The sequence below is a fragment of the Heliangelus exortis genome, unplaced genomic scaffold, assembly GCF_036169615.1.
Source record: "Heliangelus exortis unplaced genomic scaffold, bHelExo1.hap1 Scaffold_285, whole genome shotgun sequence".
Lineage (NCBI taxonomy): Eukaryota > Metazoa > Chordata > Aves > Apodiformes > Trochilidae > Heliangelus > Heliangelus exortis.
In genome coordinates this window covers 8,770-32,740 of record NW_027285962.1, presented here as the reverse complement: position 1 = coordinate 32,740, position 23,971 = coordinate 8,770, and the positions used below count along the sequence as shown (strand labels likewise).

Sequence of the window (23,971 nt, the reverse complement as noted above, 5' to 3'; positions counted from 1 at the left end):
TGGTTTGGGGCAGAATCGTGGAGTTTAAGGGTTTTAAAATGAGATTTGGAGGGGATTGAGGGGGATTTGAGGGGGTTTGGGACAGAATCGTGGAGTTTAAGGGCTGAAAATGAGGTTTTTGGGGGGATTTGAGGGGGTTTGGGGCAGAATCGTGGAGTTTAGGGGTTAAAAATCAGACTTGGGATTTTTTTGGGAATTTAGGGTCTTGGAGAGCAGGGATTTGGGGCGTTTTTTCTGGTTTTTTATATTTTTTCTGTTTTTTTATAGGGGTGTTGCAGGTTTTTCTTTTTTTTTAGGAACTAATCTTGGGAAATTTGGCGGATTTGGGGGGATTTGTTGGGTTTTGGGGTTTTTTAGGGGCGATGTGTGCTCTTCATTGGGTTTTGGGCAGGGATTTAGGGGCTTTGGTGTGGTTTGGGGTTTTTTTCTTGGGGTTTGGCATCTTTTTGAGGGGTTTTGTGGTTTTTGAGTCTTAGAGTCTTTTTTTTTTGGACTTTGGGGTCTCCATTTGGCACCTTGGGGGAGTCGAGGTGTTTTTATGGGGAGTTTGGTTGGGTTTTGGGGGCTTCTCTTGGGCTTTGAGGTCTCTTTGGGGAGATTTGGGTTTGGTTTTTCGGACTTGGGCTCTTTTTGGTTGGGTTTGGGGCTTTTTTTTTGGTCCTCGGGCTCTTCCTTGGGTCTTGGTCTCTATTTTTTGGGTCTTGGGCTCTATTTTTTGGGTCTTGGTCTCTACTTTTGGGTCTTGGTCTCTACTTTTGGGTCTTGGTCTCTATTTTTTGGGTCTTGGTCTCTATTTTTTGGGTCTTGGTCTCTACTTTTTGTCCCTTGGCCTCTTCCTTGCCCGTTTCTCTCTATTTTTTGGGTCTTGTTCTCTATTTTTTGGGTCTTGATCTCTTTTTTTGTCCCTTGGCCTCTTCCTTGGCTGCTGGTCTCTACTTTTTGGGTCTTGTTCTCTATTTTTTGGGTCTTGCTCTCTATTTTTTGGGTCTTGTTCTCTATTTTTGGGTCTTGCTCTCTATTTTTTGGCTCTTGCTCTCTATTTTTGGGTCTTGTTCTCTATTTTTTGGGTCTTGTTCTCTTTTTTGGCTCTTGGTCTCTATTTTTTGGCTCTTGTTCTCTATTTTTTGGCTACTGGGCTCTTCCTTGCCCATCGCTCTCTATTTTTTGGGTCTTGCTCTCCATTTTTTGGGTCTTGTTCTCTATTTTTGGGTCTTGTTCTCTATTTTTTGGCCATTGCTCTCTACTTTTTGGCCACTGGGCTCTTCCTTGCCTGTTTCTCTCCATTTTTTGGGTCTTGTTCTCTATTTTTGGGTCTTGTTCTCTATTTTTTGCCTCTTGGTCTCTTTGTTGGCTCTCGGTCTCTAATTTTTGGGTCTTGTTCTCTACTTTTTGACCATTGTTCTGTATTTTTGGGTCTTGCTCTCTATTTTTTGGCTCTTGGTCTCTTTTCCTTGTCCGTTTCTCTCCATTTTTTGGGTCTTGCTCTCTACTTTTTGACCCTTCCTCTCCATTTCCCACCCACCTCTCTCTCTCCCTCACACGCCTCACCCGTTTCCCGCCTTTTTTCCCCCCTCAACCTTTTTCCCCCCCTCAACCTTTTTCCCCCCCTCAACCTTTTTCCCCCCCTCAACCTTTTTCCCCCTCTCAACCTTTTTCCCCCCCTCAACCTTTTTCCCCCCCTCAACCTTTTTCCCCCCTCAACCTTTTTCCCCCCTCAACCTTTTTCCCCCCCTCAACCTTTTTCCCCCCCTCAACCTTTTTTCTCCCCTCAGGAGCTTTCACCTCCCTCCCCAACCATGGTCAAGCTGCTCATCGGGAACCTCCCGCGGGAGGCGACGGAGCAGGAGATCCGTTCCCTCTTCTCCCCTCACTGTTTTTTGACCATTGTTCTCTATTTTTGGGTCTTGTTCTCTGTTTTTGGGTCTTGTTCTCTATTTTTGGGTCTTGCTCTCTATTTTTTGGGTCTTGTTCTCTATTTTTTGGGTCTTGTTCTCTGTTTTTTGGATCTTGTTCTCTATTTTTGGGTCTTGTTCTCTATTTTTTGGGTCTTGTTCTCTATTTTTGGGTCTTGTTCTCTATTTTTGGGTCTTGTTCTCTATTTTTGGGTCTTGTTCTCTATTTTTTGCCTCTTGGTCTCTTCGTTGGCTCTCGGTCTTTATTTTTTGGGTCTTGTTCTCTACTTTTTGACCATTGTTCTGTATGTTTGGGTCTTGCTCTCTACTTTTTGGCCACTGGGCTCTTCCCTGGTCGTTTCTCTCTATTTTTTGACCCTTCCTCTCTCCTTTCCCTCCCTTCCTCTCCATTTCCCACTCACCTCTCTCTCTCCCTCACGCGCCTCACCCGTTTCCCGCCTTTTTTCTCCCCTCAACCTTTTTCCCCCCCTCAACCTTTTCCCCCCCTCAACCTTTTTTCTCCCCTCAGGAGCTTTCACCTCCCTCCCCAACCATGGTCAAGCTGCTCATCGGGAACCTCCCGCGGGAGGCGACGGAGCAGGAGATCCGTTCCCTCTTCTCACTATTTTTTGGGTCTTGTTCTCTATTTTTTGCCTCTTGGTCTCTTCGTTGGCTCTTGTTCTCTATTTTTGGGTCTTGCTCTCTACTTTTTGGCCACTGGGCTCTTCCTTGCCTGTTTCTCTCTATATTTTGGGTCTTGCTCTCTATATTTTGGGTCTCGCTCTCTATATTTTGGGTCTTGCTCTCTGTTTTTGGGTCTTGCTCTCTACTTTTTGACCCTTCCTCTCCACTTCCCACCCACCTCTCTCTCTCCCTCACGCGCCTCACCCGTTTCCCGCCTTTTTTCCCCCCCTCAACCTTTTTCCCCCCCTCAGGAGCTTTCACCTCCCTCCCCAACCATGGTCAAGCTGTTCATCGGGAACCTCCCGCGGGAGGCGACGGAGCAGGAGATCCGTTCCCTCTTCTCCCCTCACTATTTTTTGAGTCTTGCTCTCTACTTTTTGACTATTGTTCTCTAATTTTTGGGTCTTGTTCTCTATTTTTGGGTCTTGTTCTCTATTTTTTGCCTCTTGGTCTCTTTGTTGGCTCTCGGTCTCCATTTTTTGGCCATTGCTCTCTACTTTTTAGCCACTGGGCTCTTCCTTGCCTGTTTCTCTCTATTTTTTGAGTCTTGCTCTCTATTTTTTGGGTCTTTCCCTCTATCTTTGGGTCTAGCTCTGTTTTTTTGGGTCTTGCTCTCTTTTTTGGGTCTTGTTCTCTACTTTTTGGCCACTGGGCTCTTCCTTGCCTGTCGCTCTCTACTTTTTGACTCTTCCTCTCTACTTTTTGACTCTTCCTCTCTATTTTTTGAGTCTTCCTCTCTACTTTTTGATTCTTCCTCTCTACTTTTTCTCCATTTCCCTCTTCCTTCCCCCTTTCTCTCTTCTTTTGACCCTTCCTCTCTCCTTTCCCTCCCTTCCTCTCCACTTCCCACTCACCTCTCTCTCTCCCTCACGCGCCTCACCCATTTCCCGCCTTTTTCCCCCCCTCAACCTTTTTCCCCCCCTCAACCTTTTTCCCCCCCTCAACCTTTTTTCCCCCCCTCAACCTTTTTCCCCCCCTCAACCTTTTTCCCCCCCTCAACCTTTTTCCCCCCCTCAACCTTTTTCCCCCCCTCAACCTTTTTCCCCCCCTCAACCTTTTTCCCCCCCTCAACCTTTTTCCCCCCCTCAACCTTTTTCCCCCCCTCAACCTTTTTTCTCTCCTCAGGAGCTTTCACCTCCCTCCCCAACCATGGTCAAGCTGTTCATCGGGAACCTCCCGCGGGAGGCGACGGAGCAGGAGATCCGTTCCCTCTTCGAGCAGTACGGGAAGGTCCTGGAATGCGACATCATCAAGAACTACGGCTTCGTCCACATCGAGGACAAAACGGCGGCCGAGGACGCCATCCGCAACCTCCACCACCACAAGCTCCACGGGGTCTGCATCAACGTGGAGGCCAGCAAGAACAAGAGCAAAGCTTCCACCAAGCTCCACGTGGGGAACATCAGCCCGGGATGCACCAACCTGGAGCTCCGGGCCAAGTTCGAGGAGTACGGCCCCGTCATCGAGTGCGACATCGTCAAGGACTACGCCTTCGTCCACATGGAGCGCGCCGAGGACGCCGTGGAGGCCATCAGGGGCTTGGATAACACCGAGTTCCAGGGTGAGCCCCCAGGGGTTGGGGTTTTGGGGGGGTCTCAGGGGGGGTTGGGGTCTTTAGGGGTTGGTTTTGTTGTTGTTGGGTTCTTGGCTTCGCTCTTCTGTTGGGTGTTTTTGTTTTTTCGGTTTCTTTGGGTTTTCTCTTTGGTTTTGGGGTTTTTTGCCGGTTGTTTTCTCTGTGTTGGGGTTGGTTTTTTCTCTTTTCCTCTTTAGGTTTTCCTTTTTTCTGTTTAGTTTTGCTTTTTGCCATTTATTTTTCCTTTTTTCTGTTTATTTTCCCTTTTTTCCGTTTATTTTTCCTTTTTTCCGTTTATTTTCCCTTTTTTCCATTTATTTTCCCTTTTTTCAGTTTATTTTTCTTTTTTCCGTTTATTTTCCCTTTTTTCCATTTATTTTTCCTTTTTTGCATTTATTTATCCTTTTTTCCATTAATTTTTTCTTTTTTCCATTTATATTCCCTTTTTTCCATTTATTTTTCCTTTTTTCTGTTTATTTTCCCCTTTTTCCATTTATTTTCCCCTTTTTCCATTTATTTTCCCCTTTTTCCATTTATTTTCCCCTTTTTCCATTTATTTTCCCCTTTTTCTATTTATTTTCCCTTCTTTCCATTTATTTTCCCTTGTTTCCATCTATTTTTCCTCTTTCCCCCCTTTATTTTTCCTTTTTTCCACCTGTTTTTCCTTTTTTATGTTTATTTTTCTCTTCTCCTGTTTAGTTCTTATTTTTTCTATTTATTTTTCCTTTTTTCCATTTATTTTTCCTTTTTTCCATTTATTTTTCCTTTTTTCCATTTATTTTTCCTTGTTTCCATCTATTTTTCCTCTTTTCCCCCTTTATTTTTCCTTTTTTCCATCTGTTTTCCCTTTTTTCCATCTATTTTTCCTCTTTTCCCCCTTTATTTTTCCTTTTTTCCACCTGTTTTTCCTTTTTTCCACCTGTTTTTCCTTTTTTCCACCTGTTTTTCCTTTTTTCCACCTGTTTTTCCTTTTTTCCACCTGTTTTTCCTTTTTTCCACCTGTTTTTCCTTTTTTCCACCTGTTTTTCCTTTTTTCCACCTGTTTTTCCTTTTTTCCACCTGTTTTTCCTTTTTTCCACCTGTTTTTCCTTTTTTCCACCTGTTTTTCCTTTTTTCCACCTGTTTTTCCTTTTTTCCACCTGTTTTTCCTTTTTTCCACCTGTTTTTCCTTTTTTCCCTTTATTTTTTCTTTTTTCCTGTTCAGTTTTCCTTTTTTCTCTTTATTTTTCCTTTTTTCTCTTTAATTTTCCTTTTTTCTCTTTAATTTTCCTTTTTACCATTTAATTTTCCTTTTTTCTCTTTATTTTTCCTCTTTTCCCCCTTTATTTCTCCTTTTTTTCCATTTATTTTTCCTTTTCTCCATTTTCTTTTTTTATTTTTTCTTTTTCCATCTGCTTCTTCTCTTTTCCCCTTTATTTTTCTTTTTTCCCTATATTTTTACACTTTTCCCATTTATTTTTCCTCCTTTTCATCTCTTATTCTCCCTTTCCCTGTTTATTTTATCCTTTTTCACTTTATTTTTCCTTTTCTCCAGTGATTTTTCCTTTTTTCTCATTTATTTTTCCTTTTCCATCTATTTTCCCCCTTTCCTCTTTATTTTTCCTTTTTCCCCTTTTCTTTTTTCCCCTTTATTTTCCCTTTTTTACCTTTTCCTTTTTTCCTGTTTATTTCTCCTTTTTTCCATTAATTTTTCTTTTTTTCTCTCTATTTTTCATTTTTTTCCATCTTCTTTTTCCCTTTCCTCTTTATTTTTCCTTTTTCCATTTCTTTTTCCTTTTTTCCTTTACTTTTCCTTTTTCTCCCTTCAATTTCCCTTTTTTCTCTTTCATTTTTCCTTTCTTTTTCCTTTTCCCAATTATTTTCCCCTTTTCCTTTTTTTCATTTATTTTTCCTTTTTCCCTTTATCTTGCCTTTTTCCCCTTTTTTTTCTGTTTTAACCAAAACTTCAGCTTTTCCCATTTTTTTCCTCTTTCCATTTTATTTTCTCCTTTATTTCCTTTTTTTCCCTTTTATTTCCTGGTTTTCCCTTCTTTCTACCAATTATTTTCTGTTTTTTTTTTTTCAGTCATTTTCTCTTTTTTTCTATTTATTTAATTTATTTAATTTCTATTTATTTCTATTTATTAAATTTCTATTTATTTAATTTTTTCCCTTTATTTTCTCTTTATTTTTTCCTTTCTATTTCTTATATTTTTTTTCATTTATTTCTTTTCTTTTTAAGCTTTAATTTTCTCCATTTTTTTTTTTAATATTTCATTTTTCTCCATTAATTTTTCTTTATTTTGTTGTTTTTTTATTATTTTCTGGGGGGTTTTCATCTCTTTTATTTTCTGCTTTATTTTTTTCATTTATTTTCTGGTTTTTTTACTTTATTTCAGGGCTTTTAAAATCAATTTTGTGTGGTTTTAAAACTTATTTTGTGTAGTTTTAAACTTTGTGTCCCTTTATTTTATGTTTTTTCCCTTATTTTGACCTTTTTTGCAATCCAAATTTTTTTTTAAATTATTTTCTCTCTTTCCACTTATTTTGTGTGTTTCTTACTCTGTGTTTTTCTCCAGGGTTTTAATTAATTTGGGGTTTTTTGGGTTTTTTTCATTAATTTTCACGTTTTCATTTTTTTTTCATTTATTTTGTGGCCTTTTCCCCTTTATTTTCATTTTTTTTTCAATTTTTAAATTCCCATTTTTAACCCTTTTCCCATTTCTCTGCTTTCCCCTAATTTTGCCACTTTTTTTCTTATTTCCTTGGGGTTTTTTTCCCCATTTTTCCCCAATTTCCCAGGATTTTCCAGCCCAGGCTGGGCCCCACCTCCCCCTGCCTGGAAAAAAACCCAAATTTGGGGGATTTTGACTTTTTTTCAGTCCTTTTTTTTTTTTTTTTTTTTTTAATCTTTCCACTCCCCCCAGGCCACCAACCCAGACCAGGTTACCAGCTCCCAGGCTACTGGTTATCCCAGGTTACTGGTTACCAGAATCCAGGCTACTGGTTACCAGCTCCTGGGTTACTGGTTACCAGCCCCTGGCTTACTGGTTATCTATCCCAGGTTACTGGTTTCCAGCTCCCAGGCTACTGGTTATCCCAGGTTACTGGTTACCAGCTCCTGGGTTACTGGTTACCAGGTTCCAGGTTACTGGTTACCAGCTCCTGGGTTACTGGTTTCCAGAATCCAGGCTACTGGTTATCCCAGGCTACTGGTTACCAGCCTCCAGGCTACTGGTTATCTATCCCAGGTTACTGGTTACCAGCTCCCAGGCTACTGGTTACTCCAGGTTACTGGTTACCAGGTTCCAGGCTACTGGTTACCAGCTCCTGGGTTACTGGTTACCAGCCTCCAGGCTACTGGTTATCTATCCCAGGTTGCTTGGTTACCAGGTCCCAGGTTACTGGTTACCAGCTCCTGGGTTACTGGTTACCAGCTCCTGGGTTACTGGTTACCAGCTCCCAGACTACTGGTTATCCCAGGTTACTGGTTACCAGCCCCTGGGTTACTGGTTACCAGCTCTTGGGTTACTGGTTACCAGCTCCCAGACTACTGGTTATCCCAGTTTACTGGTTACCAGCTCCTGGGTTACTGGTTACCAGCTCCCAGGCTACTGGTTATCCCAGGTTACTGGTTACCAGCTCCTGGGTAACTGGTTACCAGGTTCCAGGTTACTGGTTACCAGGTTCCAGGTTACTGGTTACCAGACCCTGGGTTACTGGTTACCAGCTCCTGGGTTACTGGTTACCAGCTCTTGGGTTACTGGTTACCAGCTCCCAGACTACTGGTTATCCCAGTTTACTGGTTACCAGCTCCTGGGTTACTGGTTACCAGGTCCCAGACTACTGGTTATCCCAGGCTACTGGTTACCAGGTCCCAGGCTACTGGTTACTCCAGGTTACTGGTTACCAGTCCTGGGTTACTGGTTTCCAGCTCCCAGGCTACTGGTTATCCCAGGTTACTGGTTACCAGGTCCCAGGCTACTGGTTATCTATCCCAGCTTACTGGTTACCAGCTCCTGGGTTACTGGTTACCAGCTCCCAGGCTACTGGTTACTCCAGGCTACTGGTTATCCCAGGCTACTGGTTACCAGCCTCCAGGCTACTGGTTACTCCAGGCTACTGGTTATCCCAGGCTCCTGGTTATCCCAGCTTACTGGTTACCAGCTCCCAGGCTACTGGTTACCAGCTCCTAGGCTACTGGTTATCTATTCCAGGTTACTGGTTACCAGCTCCCAGTCCCTGGTTCTGGAGTCCAGCTCCCTGATTACCATCCCCCAGCCTACTGGTTACCATGTCCCACCTTACTGGTCACCAGTTAACTGCTTCCCAGTCACCAGGTTAGTGGTTACCAGTCCCCAGGCTACTGGTTACCAGTCCCCAGCCTACTGGTTACCAGCCCCCCAGCTCATCGCTTCCAGATCCCAGTTTACCCAGTTTACCCCCCCCAGCCTCCTGGTTACCACTTCCCCCCCCCCTCCCCCCACCCAAAAAACCCCAGATCCCCCCCAAAACCCCCCCTGGGGGCGTTCCAGGGGCCGTTTTGGGGGAGAAAGGGACTTTTTTGGTCCATTTTTCACTTCACCCCCCCCCAGCAGGACGATTGCGACGACGCTGGCGAAGTCCCAATTCCTCCTCTTCCTCTTCCTCCTCTTCCTCTTCCCGGTAAGAGGGGGGGAAGCGGAGGCGCTCGATCGACCCCATCGGCACCGCTCGGGCCTTGCTTATTTTTTTTTTTTTTTTTTTGGGGGGGTTTTGGTGTTTTTTTCCTTTTTTTTTTTTCCTTTTTTTTTTTTGTTTTTCCAACCGTTGCTCCTCTTCCCGCCGCCCGGTTCGAGCTCTCGGTGCTGGCGCGTGTGTCCCCCCCCTTCCCCCCTTCCTTCCCAACCCCCTTCCTCCCCAAAACTAAATCTGCCAATTCCTAAAAACCAAGAAATCCCTGGAAAAACAACTCCCAAAAAAAAAAAATCCTGATTTTCCACCTATTTCCCTCAAAAAAACAAAAAAAAATCCCGGACGGGCGCCGCTCGAGCTTGAACCGCGCCTCAAAAAAAGCCTCAAATCGCCCCAAAAAAAGCCTCAAATCGACCCAAAAAAGCCTCAAATCGACCCAAAGGAGCTGTAAAAAAAAAACCAACCCTGAATTGCCCTCAAAAAAAAAAAAAAATCCCAATTTTCCACCTATTTTCCTCAAAAAACAAAAAAAAATCCCGGGCGGGCGCCGCTCGAGCTTGAACCGCGCCTCAAAAAAAGCCTCAAATCGCCCCAAAAAAAGCCTCAAATCGACCCAAAAAAAGCCTCAAATCGACCCAGAGGAAGCTTTAAAAAAAACCCCAACCCTGAATTGCCCTCAAAAAAAAAAAAAAATCCTGATTTTCCACCTATTTCCCTCAAAAAAACAAAAAACAATCCCGGGCGGGCGCCGCTCGAGCTTGAACCGCGCCTCAAAAAAAGCCTCAAATCGACCCAAAAAAAGCCTCAAATCGACCCAAAAAAGCCTCAAATCACCCCCAAAAAAGCCTCAAATCGACCCAAAGGAGCTGTAAAAAAAACCCCAACCCTGAATTGCCCTCAAGAAAAAAAAAAAAATCCCGATTTTCCACCTATTTCCCTCAAAAAACAAAAAAAAATCCCAGGCGGGCGCCGCTCGAGCTTGAACCGTGCCTCAAAAAAAGCCTCAAAATGCCCCAAAAAAAGCCTCAAATCACCCCAAAAAAAGCCTCAAATTGACCCAAAGGAAGCTCTAAAAAAAACCCCAACCCTGAATTGCCCTCAAAAAAAGAAAAAAATCCTGATTTTCCACCTATTTCCCTCAAAAAACAACAAAAAAAATCCCAGGCGGGCGCCGCTCGAGCTTGAACCGCGCCTCAAAAAAAGCCTCAAATCGCCCCAAAAAAGCCTCAAATCACCCCAAAAAAAGCCTCAAATCGACCCAGAGGAAGCTTAAAAAAAAACCCCAACCCTGAATTGCCCTCAAAAAAAAAAAAAAATCCCGATTTTCCACCTATTTCCCTCAAAAAACAAAAAAAAATCCCGGGTGGGCGCCGCTCGAGCTTGAACCGCGCCTCAAAAAAAGCCTCAAATCACCCAAAAAAGCCTCAAATCACCCCAAAAAAGCCTCAAATCGACCCAAAGGAAGCTTTAAAAAAAACCCCAACCCTGAATTGCCCTCAAAAAAAGAAAAAAATCCTGATTTTCCACCTATTTCCCTCAAAAAACAACAAAAAAAATCCCGGGCGGGCGCCGCTCGAGCTTGAACCGCGCCTCAAAAAAAGCCTCAAATCGCCCCAAAAAAAGCCTCAAATCGACCCAAAAAAGCCTCAAATCGACCCAAAGGAGCTGTAAAAAAAACCCCAACCCTGAATTGCCCTCAAAAAAAAAAAAAAAAATCCCGATTTTCCACCTATTTCCCTCAAAAAAACAAAAAAAAATCCCGGGCGGGCGCCGCTCGAGCTTGAACCGCGCCTCAAAAAAAGCCTCAAATCGCCCCAAAAAAAGCCTCAAATCGCCCCAAAAAAGCCTCAAATTGCCCCAAAGGAAGCTCTAAAAAAAACCCCAACCCTGAATTGCCCCAAAAAAGCCCCAATTTGCCCCAAAAAAACCCCCTCGGTGCTGGTCCGGCGGGAGCGTTTTCCGTCGGGAAGCTCGCTGGCGGCCGGGGCGGGAGGTGGCACGGTCCTGGTAAGTGTGGTGGATGGGGTTTGACTCCGGTTTCACTCCGGTTTGACTCCGCTTTGACTCCGCTTGGATGCCAGGGAGTGGCTCCGGTTTGACCCCGGGATGTGGCTCCGGTTTGACCCCGGGTTCTGGTTCCGGTTTGACACCGGATTGAGGCTCCGGTTTGACTCCGGATTCTGGTTCCGGTTTGACTCCGGTTTGACACCGGATTGAGGCTCCAGTTCCACACCTGGATGCAGTTCTGGTTTGACACCGGGTTGTGGCTCCGGTTTGACTCCGGATTAAGGCTCCAAATTCCACACTGGATGTGGCTCCAGTTTGACTCCGGATTAAGGGTCCAGTTCCACACCAGGATGTGGATCCGGTTTGACACCGGATTAAGGCTCCAAATTCCACACTGGATGTGGATCCAGTTTGACTCCGGATTAAGGGTCCAGTTCCACACCAGGATGTGGATCCGGTTTGACACCGGATTAAGGCTCCAAATTCCACACCAGATGTGGCTCCAGTTTGACTCCAGATTAAGGCTCCAAATTCCACACTGGATTGCAGCTCCAGTTTGACACCAGAAGCTGCTCTGGTTTGACTCCAGATTAAGGCTCCAGTTCCACACCAGGTGTGGCTCCAATTTGACTCCACATTACTGCTCCAGTTTGACACCAGATTAAGGCTCCAAATTCCACACCAGATGTAGCTCCAGTTTGACACCAGTTTAAGGTTCCAGTTCCACACCAGATGTGGATCTGGTTTGACTCCAGATTAAGGCTCCAGTTTGGCACTAAATTAAGGCTCCAAATTCCACACCAGAAGTGGCTCTGGTTTGACTCCAGATTAAGGCTCCAGTTCCACACCAGATGTGGATCTGGTTTGACTCCAGATTAAGGCTCCAAATTCCACACCAGTTTAAGGCTCCAGTTTGACACCAGAAGCTGCTCTGGTTTCACTCCAGATTAAGGCTCCAGTTCCACACCAGGATGTGGATCCAGTTTGACTCCAGATTAAGGCTCCAGTTTGACACCAGGTGTGGCTCCAATTTGACTCCACATCACTGCTCCAGTTTGACACCAGATTAAGGCTCCAGTTTGACACCAGATTAAGGCTCCAAATTCCACACCAGATGTAGCTCCAGTTTGACACCAGTTTAAGGTTCCAGTTCCACACCAGATGTGGCTCTGGTTTGACTCCAGATTAAGGTTCCAGTTTGGCACTAAATTAAGGCTCCAAATTCCACACCAGAAGCTGCTCTGGTTTGACTCCAGATTAAGGCTCCAGTTCCACCCCAGATGTGGCTCTGGTTTGACTCCAGATTAAGGCTCCAGTTCCACACCAGATGTGGCTCCAGTTTGACTCCAGATTAAGGCTCCAAATTCCACACCAGTTTAAGGCTCCAGTTTGACACCAGAAGCTGCTCTGGTTTGACTCCAGATTAAGGCTCCAGTTCCACACCAGGTGTGGCTCCAATTTGACTCTGAATTAAGGCTCCAGTTTGACACCAGTTTAAGGCTCCAGTTTGACACCAGATTAAGGCTCCAAATTCCACACCAGATGTGGCTCTGGTTTCACTCCAGATTAAGGTTCCAGTTCCACACCAGATGTGGATCCAGTTTGACACCAAATTAAGGCTCCAAATTCTACACCAGATGTGGATCTGGTTTGACACCAGTTTAAGGTTCCAGTTCCACACCAGATGTGGCTCTGGTTTCACTCCAGATTAAGGCTCCAGTTCCACACCAGATGTGGATCTGGTTTGACACCGGATTAAGGCTCCAAATTCCACACTGGATTGCAGATCCAGTTTGACACCAGATTAGGGCTCCAGTTTGACACCAGAAGCTGCTCTGGTTTGACTCCAGATTAAGGCTCCAGTTCCACACCAGATGTGGCTCCAGTTTGACACCAGTTTAAGGTTCCAGTTCCACACCAGATTTGGATCTGGTTTGACACCAAATTAAGGCTCCAAATTCCACCCCAGATGTGGCTCTGGTTTGACTCCAGATTAAGACTCCAAATTCCACACCAGATGTGGCTCCAGTTTGACACCAGTTTAAGGTTCCAGTTCCACACCAGATGTGGCTCTGGTTTCACTCCAGATTAAGGCTCCAAATTCCACACTGGGTTGCAGCTCCAGTTTGACACCAGAAGCTGCTCCAGTTTCACTCCAGATTAAGGCTCCAGTTCCACACCAGATGTGGATCTGGTTTGACACCGGATTAAGGCTCCAAATTCCACACTGGATTGCAGATCCAGTTTGACACCAGATTAGGGCTCCAGTTTGACACCAGAAGCTGCTCTGGTTTGACTCCAGATTAAGGCTCCAAATTCCACACCAGGATGTGGATCTGGTTTGACTCCAGATTAAGCCTCCAGTTCCACCCCAGATGTGGATCTGGTTTGACTCCAGATTAAGGCTCCAAATTCCACCCCAGATGTGGCTCTGGTTTGACTCCAGATTAAGGCTCCAAATTCCCCACGGCCTCACCACTCCGGTTTGACTCCGGTTTGGCCCCGGGACTCCATCTGGGTTTGTCGCTGGGCTCTGAATCCGGTTTGACTCCGGATTACGACTCCGCTTCCGCTCCAGGTCGCGTCTCCGCCGCCGCCGCGCGTCTCCGTCTCGAGGCCGGGGCCGCGCCCTCCTCTCCATCTCTGCTCTTCCCTCCCTCCCGCCGCCATCTTGGTTTCCAGCCTCCGCCATCTTGGTTCTCTCCCTCCGCCATTTTGTTTCCGCCATTTTGTTTCCTTTCCACCATTTTGTTTCCTTTCCACCATTTTGTTTCCCTTCTCCACCATTTTGTTTCCTTTCTCCACCATTTTGTTTCCTTTCTCCACCATTTTGATTCCTTTCTCCACCATTTTGTTTCCTTTCTCCACCATTTTGTTTCCTTTCTCCACCATTTTGTTTCCTTTCTCCACCATTTTGTTTCCTTTCTCCACCATTTTGTTTCCTTTCCACCATTTTGTTTCCTTTCCACCATTTTGTTTCCCTTCCACCATTTTGTTTCCTTTCTCCACCATTTTGTTTCCTTTCCACCATTTTGTTTCCTTTCTCCACCATTTTGTTTCCTTTCCACCATTTTGTTTCCCTTCTCCACCATTTTGTTTCCTTTCTCCACCATTTTGTTTCCTTTCTCCACCATTTTGTTTCCTTTCTCCACCATTTTGTTTCCTTTCTCCACCATTTTGTTTCCTTTCTCCACCATTTTGATTCCTTTCTCCACCATTTTGTTTCCTTTCCACCATTTTGTTTCCTTTCTCCACCATTTTGTTTCCTTTCCACCATTTTGTTTCCTTTCCACCATTTTGTTTCCTTTCTCCACCATTTTGTTTCCTCTCTCCACCATTTTGTTTCCTTTCCACCATTTTGTTCCCTTTCTCCGCCATTTTGTTTCCTTTCTCCGCCATTTTGTTTCCTTTCTCCGCCATTTTGTTTCCTTTCTCCACCATTTTGTTTCCCTTCCACCATTTTGTTTTCCTTTTCCCCATTTTATTTTCCTTTCCTGTTTTGTTTTTCCTTTGTCCACCATTTTGTTTCCTTTCTCCACCATTTTGTTTCCCTCCCACCATTTTGTTTTCCTTTTCTCCATTTTATTTTCCTTTCCTGTTTTGTTTTTCCTTTCTCCACCATTTTGTTTTTTCTCTCTTCACCATTTTGTTTTCCTTTTCTCCACCATTTTGCTTTCCTTTTATTTTTATTCTTCCTTCCTCCACCATTTTATTTTTATTTTTTCTCTCTCCGCCATTTTGTTTTTTCTCCCTTCACCAGTTTGTTTCCCTCCCACCATTTTGTTTTCCTTTTCTCCATTTTACTTTCCTGTTTTCCCTTCCTCCACCATTTTATTCTTTCTTCCTCCACCATTTTATTTTCCTTTCCTTTTATTTTTATTTTCATTTTTCCTTTCTCCACCAATTTTTTTTACTTCCCCCATCTTGTTTTTGCTTCCTCCACCATTTTGTTCTTTCTTCCTCCATTTCCTTTCGCTTTTCCTCCACCATTTTGTTTTCCTTTCTTCCACCATTTCATTCCTTCTCCCTCCACCATTTCCTTTTCCTTTTCCTCCCCCATTTTATTCTTTTTTCCTCCGCCATTTTGTTCTTTCTTCCTCCACCATTTTATTCTTTCTTCCTCCACCATTTCCTTTTCCTTTTCCTCCACCATTTTATTCTTTTTCCCTCCACCATTTTTTTCTTTTTTCCTCCCCTATTTTATTCTTTCTTCCTCCGCCATTTTGTTCTTTCTTCCTCTGCCATTTTGTTTTTTTTCCTCCACCATTTTTTTCTTTTTTCCTCCCCTATTTTATTCTTTTTTCCTCTGCCATTTTATTTTCCTTTCCTCCGCCATTTCCTTTCCCTTTTCCTCCACCATTTTGTTTTTTTCCTCCGCCATTTTCTTTTCCTTTTCTCGACCATTTCCTTTCTCTTCCCTCCCCCATTTTGTTCTTTCTTCCTCCCCCATTTTCTTTTCCTTTCCTCCACCATTTCCTTTTCCTTTTCCTCCCCCATTTTGTTCTTTCTTCCTCCACCATTTTGTTCTTTCTTCCTCCACCATTTTGTTCTTTTTTCCTCCCCCATTTTCTTCTTTCTTCCTCCACCATTTTATTTTCCTTTCCTCCACCATTTCCTTTCCCTTTTCCTCCTCCATTTTGTTTTCCTTTTTTCTGCCATTTTATTTTTTCTTCCTCCACCATTTCCTTTCCCTTTTCCTCCTCCATTTTGTTTTTTTCCTCCACCATTTTGTTTTCCTTTTTTCCTCCCCCATTTTATTCTTTCTTCCTCCGCCATTTTCTTTTCCTTTTCTCTGCCATTTCCTTTCTCTTCCCTCCCCCATTTTGTTCTTTTTTCCTCCCCCATTTTATTCTTTCTTCCTCCGCCATTTTCTTTTCCTTTTCTCGACCATTTCCTTTCTCTTCCCTCCCCCATTTTGTTCTTTTTTCCTCCCCCATTTTATTCTTTCTTCCTCCGCCATTTTGTTCTTTTTTCCTCCACCATTTTTTTCCTTTCCTCCACCATTTTGTTCTTTTTTCCTCCACCATTTTATTTTTTCTTTTTCCACCATTTCCTTTTCCTTTTCCTCCCCCATTTTATTCTTTCTTCCTCCCCCATTTTGTTCTTTTTTCCTCCACCATTTTATTTTTTCTTCCTCCACCATTTCCTTTCCCTTTTCCTCCTCCATTTTGTTTTTTTCCTCCACCATTTTGTTTTCCTTTTTTCCTCCCCCATTTTATTCTTTCTTCCTCCGCCATTTTCTTTTCCTTTTCTCAACCATTTCCTTTGTCTTCCCTCCCCCATTTTGTTCGTTTTTCCTCCCCCATTTTATTCTTTCTTCCTCCGCCATTTTGTTCTTTTTTCCTCCCCCATTTTATTCTTTCTTCCTTCCCCATTTTGTTCTTTTTTCCTCCACCATTTTATTCTTTCTTCCTCCGCCATTTTATTCTTTTTCCTCCACCATTTTGTTCTTTTTTCCTCCCCCATTTTATTCTTTCTTCCTCCGCCATTTTCTTTTCCTTTTCTCGACCATTTCCTTTTCCTTTTCCTCCCCCATTTTGTTCTTTCTTCCTCCCCCATTTTATTCTTTTTTCCTCCACCATTTCCTTTCCCTTCCTCCTCCATTTCTCTTCCCTCCCTCTGCCATTTCCTTTTCTCTGCTATTTTATCCTTTCTCCCCCCACCCCCTCCCCCCTCCCCCTTTGCGCCGCTCGGGTTTTTCTTCTGAAACCTCCCATTTTTCCCGCCTCACTGACCCCGCCCTCATTTTTTTTCCCTTTTTTTTTCTTTTTTTACCCCCTCCCCGCCGTCTCCTCCTCCTCCTCCTCCTCCTCTCTCCTCCCCCGAAGGCAAACGGATGCGCGTGCAGTTATCCACCAGCCGCCTCCGGACGGCGCCGGGGATGGGAGACAAGAGCGGCTGTTACCGGTGCGGGAAGGAAGGCCATTGGTCTAAGGAATGCCCGGTCGACCGTCCCGGCGCCGTGCCGGATTTTGCCGAGGTTTATAACGAGCAGTACGGCGCCGTCCGCGCCCCTTACGCCGCCGCCGCCGCCACCGCCGCCGCCGCCGCCGCCTACGGCGAGACGGTCTATTACGACGAGGCCTACGGCGGGGGGATGGCGGCCGACTACTACAAACGCTACCGGGTCCGCTCCTCCTACGCCGCCGCCGCCGCCGCCGCCGCCGCCTCGGCGTACGACGCCTACGCCGAGCAGACCATGGCCCAGTACTCCCAGTACGCCCAGTACTCCCAGTCCTCCGCCATGGCGGCCACGGCGGCGGCGGCCATGGCCAACCGCATCCCCACCACTTTAGACGCGTACGATAGAGCCCTGCTGCCGACCCCCGGCACCGCGGCGGCCGCCGTCGCCGCCGCCGCCACCGCCGCCGCCGCGGCGGCCGCCTCCTCCACCTATTACACCCGGGATAGAAGCCCCCTGCGGCGCACGGCGGCCACCGGGGCGGCCGCCGCCGGCGTCGGAGAGGCCTACACCTACGAGAGGGGCCAACTCTCGCCGGTCTCCTCGGTCACCCGGGCGTCCCTCTACGACATGCAGCGGTTCGGGCGGGACCCGTACGCCGATCGGGCGCGGTACTCGGCGTTTTAAAGGAGCCCCGAGGTGAGAGGGGTTTGGCAATTGGGTAGAACCCGCCCGAGGTGGGGTTTTCCGGCCGGGCTTTGGTTGGGTTTTGGGGGTTTCTTGGTTTTTTTTTTGTTGGGTTGAGGGTTTTTTGGTTTTTTTGGTCTTCCGAGCGAAGCGTTGCCCAGAGGGGCGGCGGTTGGAGGGGTTGGGGGGGTTGGGGGAGGGTTCAAGCAGCTCGTTGGGGACAGCCAATTGGGTGGGTTCTTGGTGGCACCAACTCGGTGACACCAACTGGATGGGTTCCTGGTGGCACCGACTCAACGGGTCGTTGGTGACACCCAACTGGATGAGTTCTTGGTGGCACCAACTCATTGGTGGCACCCAACTGGATGGGTTCTTGGTGACACCCAACTGGATGGGTTCTTGGTGGCACCAACTCAACGGGTCCTTGGTGACACCAACTGGATGGGTTCCTCTTGATGCCAACTCAACAGGTCATTGGTGACGATGTCTTGGTGACACCAACTCATTGATGAGACCCAACTGGATGGGTTCTTGGTGGCACCAACTCAACGGGTGGTTGGTGACACCCAACTGGATGGATTCCTCTTGATGCCACCTCAATGGGTTGTTGGTGACACCCAACTGGATGAGTTCTTGGTGGCACCAACTCATTGGTGGCACCCAACTGGATGGGTTCTTGGTGGCACCAACTCAACGGGTCGTTGGTGACACCCAACTGGATGGGTTCCTCTTGATGCCAACTCAATGGGTCGTTGGTGACACCCAACTGGATGGGTTCTTGATGGCACCAACTCAATGGGTCATTGGTGACACCCAACTGGATGGGTTCCTCTTGATGCCAACTCAATGGGTCGTTGGTGACACCCAACTGGATGGGTTCTTGGTGGCACCAACTCGTTGGTGGCACCCAACTGGATGGGTTCTTGGTGACACCAACTGGATGGGTTCCTCTTGATGCCAACTCAACAGGTCATTGGTGACGATGTCTTGGTGACACCAACTCATTGATGAGACCCAACTGGATGGGTTCTTGGTGGCACCAACTCAACGGGTCGTTGGTGACACCCAACTGGATGGATTCCTCTTGATGCCACCTCAATGGGTTGTTGGTGACACCCAACTGGATGAGTTCTTGGTGGCACCAACTCATTGTTGGCACTCAACTGGATGGGTTCTTGGTGACACCAACTGGATGGATTCCTCTTGATGCCACCTCAATGGGTTGTTGGTGGCACCCAACTGGATGAGTTCTTGGTGGCACCAACTCATTGGTGGCACCCAACTGGATGGGTTCTTGGTGGCACCAACTCAACAGGTCATTGGTGACACCCAACTGGATGGGTTCCTCTTGATGCCAACTCAACGGGTCATTGGTGACGATGTCTTGGTGACACCAACTCATTGATGAGACCCAACTGGATGGGTTCTTGGTGGCAGCAACTCAACGGGTCGTTGGTGACACCCAACTGGATGGGTTCCTCTTGATGCCACCTCAATGGGTTGTTGGTGACACCCAACTGGATGGGTTCTTGATGGCACCAACTCAACGGGTCATTGGTGACACCCAACTGGATGGGTTCCTCTGATGCCAACTCAACAGGTCATTGGTGGTTGGGTTCCTGTTGATACCAACTCAACGGCTTCGTGGTGACACCAACTCCTTGGTGACACCCAACTGGATGGGTTCTTGTTGATACCAACTCATTGGTGACACCCAACTGGGTGGGTTCTTGGTGGCACCAACTCAACGGGTCGTTGGTGACACCCAACTGGATGGGTTCTTGGTGGCACCAACTCAACGGGTCGTTGGTGACACCCAACTGGATGGGTTCCTCTTGATGCCAACTCAACGGGTCATTGGTGGTTGGGTTCCTGTTGATACCAACTCAATGGGTCATTGGTGACACCCAACTGGATGGGCTCTTGATGACACCAACTCAACGGGTCATTGGTGACAACATCCTGGTGACACCAACTCATTGATGAGACCCAACTGGATGGGTTCTTGGTGGCACCAACTCAACAGGTCATTGGTGACACCCAACTGGATGGGTTCCTCTTGATGCCAACTCAATGGGTTGTTGGTGACACCCAACTGGGTGGGTTCTTGGTGGCACCAACTCAACAGCTCATTGGTGACACCCAACTGGATGGGTTCCTCTTGATGCCAACTCAACAGGTCATTGGTGGTTGGGTTCCTGGTGGCACCAACCCAACAGGTCCTTGGTGGCACCCAACTGGATGGGTTCTTGGTGACACCAGCTCATTGGTGACACCCAACTGGATGGGTTCCTCTTGATGCCACCTCCACGGGTGGTTGGTGCCAACATCCTGGTGACCCCACCTCCTTGGTGACCCCGACTGGATGGGTTCTTGGTGGCACCGACTCAACGGGTCATTGGTGACACCCAACTGGATGGGTTCTTGGTGACACCAACTTGGTGACACCCAACTGGATGGGTTCCTGTTGATACCAACTCAGCGGGTTCCTGGTGACACCCAACTGGATGGGTTCTTGGTGGCACCAACTCAACAGGTCATTGGTGACAACGTCTTGGTGACACCAACTCGTTGGTGACACCCAACTGGGTGGGTTCTTGGTGGCACCAACTCAACGGGTTGCTGGTGACACCCCAACTGGATGGGTTCCTCTTGATGCCAACTCAACAGGTCATTGGTGGTTGGGTTCCTGGTGGCACCAACTCAATGGGTTGTTGGTGGCACCCAACTGTGTGGGTTCTTGGTGACACCAACTCATTGGTGACACCCAACTGGATGAGTTCTTGGTGGCACCAACTCAACAGCTCATTGGTGGCACCCAACTGGATGGCTTCCTCTTGACGCCACCTCCACGGGTGGTTGGTGCCAACATCCTGGTGACCCCACCTCCTTGGTGACCCCAACTGGATGAGTTCTTGGTGGCACCAACTCAACGGGTCATTGGTGACATCCAACTGGATGGGTTCTTGGTGACACCAACTTGGTGACACCCAACTGGATGGGTTCTTGGTGGCACCAACTCAACAGCTCATTGGTGACACCCAACTGGATGGGTTCCTCTTGATACCAACTCAACGGGTCGTTGGTGACACCCAACTGGATGGGTTCCTCTTGATGCCAACTCAATGGGTTGTTGGTGACACCCAACTGGATGGGTTGGTGGTGGTTGGTTGAGGCTTCAAAGAACTCGGTGGTGACACCCAACTGGATGGGTTCTTGATGGCACCAACTCAACGGGTCATTGGTGACACCCAACTGGATGGGTTCCTCTTGATGCCAACTCAATAGGTCATTGGTGGTTGGGTTCCTGGTGGCACCAACCCAACAGGTCCTTGGTGGCACCCAACTGGGTGGGTCCTTGGTGGCACCAACTCAACAGCTCATTGGTGACACCCAACTGGATGGCTTCCTCTTGATGCCACCTCAACGGGTCATTGGTGACAACATCCTGGTGACACCAACTCCTTGGTGACCCCAACTGGATGAGTTCTTGATGGCACCAACTCAATGGGTCATTGGTGACGCCCAACTGGATGGGTTCCTCTTGATGCCAACTCAACAGGTCATTGGTGGTTGGGTTCCTGTTGATACCAACTCAACGGGTTCCTGGTGACACCCAACTGGATGAGTTCTTGGTGGCACCAACTCAACAGCTCATTGGTGACACCCAACTGGATGGCTTCCTCTTGATACCAACTCAACGGGTCATTGGTGACAACATCCTGGTGACACCAACTCCTTGGTGACCCCAACTGGATGGGTTCTTGGTGGCACCAACTCAAAGGGTCATTGGTGACAACATCCTGGTGACACCAACTCATTGATGAGACCCAACTGGATGGGTTCCTGGTGGCACCAACTCAACAGGTCATTGGTGACACCCAACTGGATGGCTTCCTCTTGATGCCAACTCAATGGGTCATTGGTGGTTGGGTTCCTGGTGGCACCAACCCAACAGGTCCTTGGTGGCACCCAACTGGATGGGTTCTTGGTGGCACCAACTCAACGGGTTCCTGGTGACACCAACTCATTGGTGACACCCAACTGGATGGGTTTTCTTGGTGACACCAACTTGGTGACACCCAACTGGATGAGTTCTTGGTGGCACCAACTCAACAGCTCCTTGGTGACACCCAACTGGATGGCTTCCTCTTGACGCCACCTCCACGGGTGGTTGGTGCCAACATCCTGGTGACCCCACCTCCTTGGTGACCCCAACTTCCTGCTGCACCTTCACCCAGTTGGGTCAACTCTTCAACCAACTCCCGGGCTCTTTGGTTGCCCTTGGTTCAACCAACTCAAGAGCTCCTTGGTTGAGTCTTCAACCCCCTCTTGGCGCCGCCCAACTCAACGCTTGGAGCCCCGACCGTGCCCCACGTTGGGCTCCACCGTTACCTCTCGCGCTTTAACCGGTCCGGGGGGGGCTTAACCAGTACTGGGAGGGCTTAACCAGTACTGGGGGGGTTTAACCAGTACTGGGGGGGTTTAACCAGTACTGGGAGGACTTAACCAGTCCTGGGGGGGGTGGGCTTGGCCAACTGGAGGAGGGGTCTCCTGCGCCAATTCTCCTTTTCTCTTTTCAGGTAAGATTTTCGCGCTTGGACGTCGGGTTCAGCGAAATCGGCGCCGCGGCTCTCGGGGTCAAATTTTTTTCCCTTTTTTTTCCCCCAAATTTCGGTTTTTTTTTTTTTTTGAATTTTTGCCCCTCCCCGACCCCCAAATTTTACCTTTTTTTTCGGGTAGTTTTTGGGGCCAAACCCCCCCCCCCACACCCCTCCTCCTCCTCTAGCTGGTCTAGGCTCAGGTGGGGAGCGCGGGCGGCGCCGCCCTTTAGCTCCGCCCCCTCCTGGAGCTTCCCCCCCCAAAAAATTAAAAAAAAAAAAAAAATTAATTTTGCCCCCTCCCCCCCCAAAAAAAAAAAAAAAAAAAATTTTGCCCCTCCCCCCGTCCAAAAAAAAAAATTAATTTTGCCTCCTCCACCCCAAAAAAAAAAAAAAAAAAAATTTTTGCCCTCCCCCCCAAAAAAAAAAAATTAATTTTGCCCCCCAAAAAAAGAAAAAAAAATTAATTTTGCCCCCTCCCCCCCCAAAAAAAAAAAAAAATTGAATTTTGCCCCCCCAAAAAAAGAAAAAAAAATTAATTTTGCCCCCTCCCCCCCAAAAAAAAAAAAAATTGAATTTTGCCCCCCCAAAAAAAGAAAAAAAATTAATTTTGCCCCCTCCCCCCCCCAAAAAAAAAAAAAAAAAATTTTGTCCCCTCCCCCATTAAAAAAAAAAAAAAAAAGGATTTTTTTTTATATTTTTTTCCCGTCCCCTTTATTTCAATTTTTTTTCCCATTTTCCCCCCCCCCCAAAAATCGTGGCGTTCAGCGTGTGCCCCTCCCCCTCCCCCTTCCCCTCCCCCCCCTTCCCCCCCCCTTTTTCCGGTCAAATAAAAATCAGATTTTTACCAAAAAAAAAAAAAAAAATTCGGTGTGTTTTTTTCTCGGGATAAAAAATTTGGGGGGATTTGGACTCAACAAAATGGGGCAAAAAAACCCAAATTTGGACCCGGGCCCCAGAGGGAGCTCCAACTGCTCCCAGGGATGGTCCCAGTGTCCCCAGTACCCCTTCCCAGTGCTCCCAGTGCTCCCAGTCCCGCTCCCAGTGCCCTTCCCAGTGCTCCCAGTTGCCTCTCAATCCCTTCCCAGTGCTCCCAGTGCCATTTCCAGTGCTCCCAGTTTCCTCTCAATCCCCTCCCAGTGCTCCCAGTGCCCTCTCAGTCCCCTCCCAGTGCTCCCAGTCCTGCTCCCAGTGCCCTCAGTTTCCTCTCAATCCCCTCCCAGTGCTCCCAGTCCCTTTCCCAGTTCCCCAGTTCCCCCTCAATCCCCTCCCAGTGCTCCCAGTCCCACTCCCAGTGCTCCCAGTCCCTTCCCAGTGCCCCCAGTTTCCTCTCAGCCTCTTCCCAGTACTCCCAGTCCTCTCTCAATCCCTTCCCAGTGCTCCCAGTCCCTTCCCAGTGCTCCCAGTTTTCTCTCATTCCCCTCCCAGTGCTCCCAGTCCCTTTCCCAGTGCTCCCAGTGCCCTCTCAGTCCCTTTCCCAGTGCTCCCAGTCCCTTTCCCAGTGCCCCCAGTTTCCTCTCAGCCTCTTCCCAGTACTCCCAGTCCTCTCTCAATCCCTTCCCAGTGCTCCCAGTGCCCTTCCCAGTGCTCCAGTTTCCTCTCAATCCCATCCCAGTGCTCCCAGTTTCCTTTCAATCCCCTCCCAGTGCTCCCAGTCCCCCTCCCAGTGCTCCCAGTTTCCTTTCAATCCCTTCCCAGTGCTCCCAGTCCCGCTCCCAGTGCTCCCAGTTTCCTTTCAATCCCTTCCCAGTGCTCCCAGTCCCGCTCCCAGTGCTCCCAGTTTCCTTTCAATCCCTTCCCAGTGCTCCCAGTCCCGCTCCCAGTGCTCCCAGTTTCCTCTCAATCTCCCTTCCAGTGCTCCCAGTGCCCTCTCAGTCCCCTCCCAGTGCTCCCAGTCCCTTTCCCAGTGCTCCCAGTTTCCTCTCAATCCACTCCCAGTGCTCCCAGTCCTGCTCCCAGTGCTCCCAGTTTC

General features: G+C 47.5%; 1 protein-coding gene across 4 annotated transcripts; it reads left to right on the top strand.

Moving 5' to 3' along the window:
- The first annotated feature begins 3,686 nt into the window (after nucleotides 1-3,686).
- On the top strand, nucleotides 3,687-22,279 carry LOC139790861 (RNA-binding protein 4B-like). 4 transcript variants are annotated; one of them, XR_011723685.1, is made up of 3 exons: nucleotides 3,687-4,137; nucleotides 8,346-8,468; nucleotides 8,724-8,792. XR_011723685.1 is itself a non-coding variant. In XM_071732664.1 (3 exons), exons 1-2 carry the CDS (start codon nucleotides 3,726-3,728, stop codon nucleotides 17,396-17,398), a joined length of 1,173 nt encoding a protein of 390 aa, XP_071588765.1. In that variant the 5' UTR covers nucleotides 3,687-3,725; the 3' UTR covers nucleotides 17,399-17,410; nucleotides 21,982-22,065. The 4 variants fall into 4 exon arrangements, 3 of the variants coding, with proteins under 3 accessions (XP_071588765.1, XP_071588767.1, XP_071588766.1); XM_071732664.1 differs by lacking the exons at nucleotides 8,346-8,468; nucleotides 8,724-8,792 and adding exons at nucleotides 16,638-17,410; nucleotides 21,982-22,065; XM_071732666.1 differs by lacking the exon at nucleotides 8,346-8,468 and adding an exon at nucleotides 16,638-16,877 and having other exon boundaries at nucleotides 8,727-8,793.
- The last annotated feature ends 1,692 nt before the right edge of the window (nucleotides 22,280-23,971 follow it).